The sequence below is a fragment of the Notothenia coriiceps genome, unplaced genomic scaffold, assembly GCF_000735185.1.
Source record: "Notothenia coriiceps isolate Sejong01 unplaced genomic scaffold, NC01 NC01_scaffold00034243, whole genome shotgun sequence".
Lineage (NCBI taxonomy): Eukaryota > Metazoa > Chordata > Actinopteri > Perciformes > Nototheniidae > Notothenia > Notothenia coriiceps.
This window is the reverse complement of record NW_011366944.1, coordinates 341-6,014: the sequence shown is the minus strand read 5'-3', so window position 1 is coordinate 6,014 and position 5,674 is coordinate 341. Positions and strand designations below refer to the sequence as shown.

General features: G+C 39.2%; 1 protein-coding gene across 1 annotated transcript; it reads left to right on the top strand.

The window, feature by feature from the left end:
• Window positions 1–927: 927 nt before the first annotated feature.
• LOC104962056 (ribosome biogenesis protein BMS1 homolog) lies at window positions 928–5,448 on the top strand. The gene is made up of 6 exons (XM_010790447.1): window positions 928–1,080; window positions 3,354–3,534; window positions 3,978–4,168; window positions 4,719–4,798; window positions 4,981–5,169; window positions 5,295–5,448. The coding sequence occupies exons 2-6, from the start codon at window positions 3,362–3,364 to the stop codon at window positions 5,439–5,441; spliced, it is 780 nt and encodes a 259-aa protein (XP_010788749.1). The 5' UTR covers window positions 928–1,080; window positions 3,354–3,361; the 3' UTR covers window positions 5,442–5,448.
• Window positions 5,449–5,674: the final 226 nt, after the last annotated feature.

Sequence of the window (5,674 nt, the reverse complement as noted above, 5' to 3'; positions counted from 1 at the left end):
ACAACACAAACTGCAGAAAACGTTAGCTGCTAACTGTTGTTAGCTAAGACAGCTAGCTCGTAACAATAGCCTCCTAGCAAACTTTAAGGTTACGTTAACATTAACTTAACGTTGTAAGAAAGCAAAACGAACCTTCGAGAAATATTTTACTCTCAGACTGGGTGTAATTGTGTAGCGTTGCTTACCTCCAGAAGGACTTTTAGCTGTTTCCCAGTAGAGACTAGAGAGAGCTGTCAGAGCGGTTGCTCTCAGAAGAGCAGCATTGGGCGGACCAGAGAAGAACCAGTTAGTGTCAATGTTGTGGTGCTGTTGCTTTGGTCTGGGTCTCTGGATCTGTGAGCTAACCACGCCCCGTTCATTTGCATATAAGGAATGGAAATGTCTCATCATGAAATGTCTCATCATGAAATACAAGTCACCTTGAAATAAATAAATGCGTCATTATGAAATACAAGTCATCTGAAATAAATAAATATGTCATTATGAAATACGATTCTCTTGAAATAGATAAATGTGTCATTATGAAATACAAGTCTCTTGAAATAAATAAATGTGTCATTATGAAATAAAAGTCTCATGAAATAAATAAATGTGTATTTAAATGTACATGTATACATATTTATTGCCTCATTTATTTATTTCAGAATTTATTTCATAGGCATATTTATATATATATATATATGTATTTATTTAATTATTTATGTATTTATTTAATTTTGGCTTAAATGGCATTAATACACCTAGAAATGTTGTATAACATAAATAAACACAAAATTCCTTCCGCACTTTAAATAAGCACACTTTCTGAAATTCTGCCTAGTCTATAATACAAAAAGAAAGGCAAATGTAATTCAAATTTGAACAGAGATGTATCCTTTTTCATCATTCGTGAAGCAAAGGCCACGTTATTCTGATTTCTGAATCAGTTGTCTGTTCCACAGGGCGGAACCTTTCAGCATTGTGTTTCCACCCGGTTTAATGGAAAGTGACGCCTTGGTTCGCTTCCGGGTCGGGGATGCAAACACACGTGAGAAGTGAAGAAAACTAACTCTGACTGGACTACAACAGCTTTATCTGCAGGTATTGCGACTAATGAATTATTATTTCCCAAACATTTACCAGATATGTGAAGCTAGCTTTAGCTTCACTGCTACACACACACATAGCCTCGTTCCTGAAGCTCACACTGAGATAACACGAAGCTCATGTGCTTGTTGGTGTAATGGTGAACATGGATTTAACCTAATTACCTTTATGAGAGATTTTGCTATTGCATCATATTTGTGTGCCAGTAACACAAACCAAATATATTCAGTTGTTTTTATGTTTTAGTTGTCTTAAGTTACGATACAGGGTACTGTTTTATTGTTAGTATGTGGTTAGTTGTATCATATGTCACTGAGGAAGAAAAAGGTGAATCAGGCGCCTTTTCAGTGTTCTCGTCACTTAAATGCTTTAACACTACATGTCAACATTCAAATTCAAAGGAGCTTTATTGGCATGACCATATCGAAAACAGAGTATTGCCAAAGCATGTTGTACAACATTCTCTGCTATAACATGTGCCAAACTGATCATGCTCTTACACACAAATCATGGCTGCAGTCGAATAGTCCAAACATCAGCCCCTAATTTCTAACCCTATTGTCTATTCCTTGACCTCTGAGTGAAACGTCACGGGGTTAAGGGATAGTGGATAGGAGAATCCAAAAGGACTTAGGAGAAGAGACTGCGGTACTTTTAGAGAATCCGACTGCACTTTCACTATCCGACGTGTTTATGATGCGCCAGCGGACGTCATGAATGTGCGTCTGCTGCTGTGGGGAAACTACAGTTTTCTATACAGCGGACTACAACATGGATGTTTAATAAGAACGAGGGACTACTGTAAACTCATCTAGAGACTCTGCACCGTGCTCTGATGCTGTTGCTTTATGCTTTATGAACGTGGACAACAGAGAAACATATTCTTCATGACCAAAGTTGGAATTGAAATAAAAAAGGAAAGTGAAACTTATGCTCGTCCCCATATCCCTCCGGTCCACATTAATACAAATTATCCCAATGATTTTATGAAAAGATCTTAAAATAAATACAAATGTATTTATTATAAACGTTAGTCCTTAACATCTATCACTGCGTATATCACCATTCAAACATCTTTTAAAAGTTGAACAACCCCCACACAGCTCAGTGAAATGTTGACTTTATTTGATAATTTCAGTAAAAACGAATGTTCATATTTCTCTTTTTGATTATAATATTGATGAACGTTCAAAGCAAAGCACTTTGGCAACTTACCACATATGTTTTAAAGTGCTTAATAAGCACCGTAACTTTCAAGATATAATATCTCCGTCATAATCGGTTGTTTCCGTGAACGGCCGACTGTTGTGTGACTGCAAATGCTGCGGCTGCAAGGCATTGTGGGGCAGCATTTTCTCCTCTCCTTTCGGTGAGGGAGGTCCAGTGGTTCCTAAGCTAAAGGAAGTTTGAAACCTCCTTTCCTATCATCTAGACTAGAGAATTCAAACGGCACTTATCATGGCTGCCAGTGAGGGACTTCCGGGTCATTTCACTCCGTTAGGAAGGTTCCTAAGCTAAATGGACTATTCGACTGTAGCCCATGACTGTGTGTAATCTATTCTAAGATAATACTAGATATACTTTATTGATCCCTAATTTGGAAGTTGTTTTGTTACAGCACCCTGTTTACAAGGCAATGCACATGGGTTTAAATTAACAGTAAAACATACTCAAAAAGGTGTTATAAATATGAAAACTCAATAAACACACTGAGTGCCGCTGCAATAAGGTGCCACCTAGATCATGCAAATTCAACTGAACTAAGTTTAAACCGTTATGAGGGGTTGATGCAAAGATGAACCTTAATATATTTCCAGTTGCAGTTGTGCAACTCCTCTCTCAGGTGCAAACATGACAACTAGGCGTGGAAAGATTACACTTTTGATGAACAACAGTCAGTCACAGACAAATAGTCAAATGGCCTTTCTTTTTTTACCCATTCTACATGATAAGTGCTTGAGCTGAAAAAACCTTGCTAACCGTAAGAGTGCTATGTGATGGAGAGTTTATCCATATCGCTTGCCGTTACCAGTTTTTTCTCCTTCTCTCCAGGCAGCAACTTCCGATTCCATCACAGGAAACATAGTAGCTTTTAGTTACATCCCCCTTTTTCTCAGCACTTTCACTGTCTTGTTAAAGTCCTCGTTGGTATATTTCAGTGTGCATAGCAACAATGAATACATGAATCAATCCCAGTTATTTTCATTGGGATCTGCCCTCCTGAGTCTCTGTGAAGATAAACCCAAGAGGAATTGTGTGTGCTCCAGTGGACAGGATGGAGGGGAAAGAGAAGGAGCAGAGGAAACATCAGCAGAAGCACAGCGGGCCGAAGGCAGAGAGGAAGAAGCTGAAGAAGCAGGGTCCAACCACAGAGGAAGATGCTCGCAAACGCAACCCCAAAGCCTTTGCTGTGCAGTCGGCTGTACGCATGGCCAAGACCTTCCACAGGTCAGTCTGCGCTCTGCCGGCATCCAGAGCTGATGGCAGTTCTGTTGTTCTTAATGCCCACTTCCAACAAGGGAGGAATTCAAGTAAAATGACCAAATAACCAGGTCAACTCAAGTGTATTGAAACATTATTAAAAATATATTTATTCAGATAAATATTATTCAGAATTATTATTTAATAGTGTGATTTATTTTATGAGGATCTGTACCAAACAATGATTTTTCAATCAGTCTGTAGAATACAGTTGGTAGGCTGTGACTCCTCTGTAGCTCCACAATACTACATAAAGATATTGTTTCATAATGTGCCCTTGCAATAAGGATAGTGCACATATTGTAATTTAGAGAAAAATGCAATTGATTGTGCAGCCCCATGGCCCACCAATAAAAATGTGATAAATGAAGCAAACAGTAATGAACTACTTATCATGTATATCTTTTTAGGTCCCAGGACATAAAGACCAAAAAGCATCACATCCCCCTGGTAGACCGGACTCCCCTTGAACCCCCTCCAGTTGTGATTGTAGTAATGGGACCCCCCAAGGTGGGAAAGAGCACCCTGATCCGCTGCTTGATCAAAAACTTCACCCGGCAGAAGCTGGGGGACATTGTTGGACCTGTGACCATCGTCTCTGGTGAGATTGGCACCCAGTTCTTCTTGAATAGATGGGTCATTCCATATCAGCTCAGCAGCACCTCCTGCAGATCTTCATGGGTTTTCTTTAAATACAAAGCATGTGAAAACTTCTATTAGATGAATAGGAAACAAAAAAAACAACAACAAATATATACAAATATTTGAAACGTTCTTACAATAAAATATCAATTCTGTGTAGTATTAATAGACTTCTGTCAAGAATACAAGTATTGATATGTATTCATGGTCCACTTCCTGCTGCTGTTTAGATATCTTAGCTATTGACCATTTTCTAATGAAATACTTGTTGTGAATGAATACAATTGAATCTATGTCCATTAGCTTTTACCTCATGATTAAAAAGAGCTCATGTTTTTTTTAATATATTTGGCTTGACATTATCAAAAAAAGCGGTTTAGTGTGTCTGTTTTTCATAAAAATAGTGGTCAAATCAGACATTGGGCAATAATTGATCTAAATTATAGCCATCTCTGCACTATTAGACATTCATCCGTATTTGCTTATAATTTCTCTCCTTGTATTCTCAGGAAAGAAGCGTCGCCTCACTTTCATGGAGTGTAACAACGACATTAATACAATGATCGACCTCGCAAAAGTAGCTGATCTGGTACGTTTTTCAATGTTCTTGTTTGCTTGTTAACCCTAAATGTACTGTAAAATAAATGTCCCTGAGTTGACACTAACCAACAGAGTTTGTTAGGAATTATCTCAACAACATGACCAGAATACAGTCTAAGGGCTGGATGGAGTTTAATTTTCTAACTGAACTGAATGGTTCCTTCCCTGCAGGTTCTGATGCTGATCGATGCCAGCTTTGGCTTTGAAATGGAGACTTTTGAGTTCCTGAACATCTGTCAGGTGCACGGCTTCCCTCGCATCATGGGTGTGTTGACTCACCTGGACTCCTTCAAGAACAACAAGGTCCTAAGGAAGACCAAGAAGAACCTCAAACACCGCTTCTGGACCGAGGTCTACCAGGTAAACCAAACGGGATCCAAGTGAACTGGAATGACCCCTGCTGCTTTATACAGGATCTTGTACACTGATATTTGTATTTACCTTGATAGTATGTGTAATTAAAGTTTTATATTTGAACCTGCTAGGGGGCCAAGCTGTTCTACCTGTCCGGCATGGTGTACGGTGAATATCAGACTCAGGAGGTGAAGAACCTCGGCCGCTTCATCTCAGTGATGAAGTTCCGTCCCTTGGTGTGGCAGACCTCCCATCCCTATGTGCTGGCGGACCGGTGAGTGGTTCTGACTGTGCTAGCTGATGACTCTTTCATTTCACCCCAATCGTACATTTAAGCAGTATGTTTACAGCAGAGTTCCAGCATTAGATCGTTTACACTTAAAGACAGTAGATCGTTAATTTTTGTCTAAACGAAGACATCATTTAAAAAAGTTTATGTAAGACTTCTTGTGGCACATCTGGACACAACAGAGACAAGCACACCACAGCAACGTAGCTGCATACTGTCGGC

Excerpts from the sequence above, each read along its gene's own strand:
- LOC104962056 (XM_010790447.1), top strand. The coding sequence starts at position 3,362 with ATGGAGGGGAAAGAGAAGGAGCAGAGGAAACATCAGCAGAAGCACAGC. Across the intron at positions 3,535-3,977 it reads ATGGCCAAGACCTTCCACAG|GTCCCAGGACATAAAGACCA; the intron begins GTCAGTCTGCGC and ends ATATCTTTTTAG. Across the intron at positions 4,799-4,980 it reads TCGCAAAAGTAGCTGATCTG|GTTCTGATGCTGATCGATGC; the intron begins GTACGTTTTTCA and ends CCTTCCCTGCAG.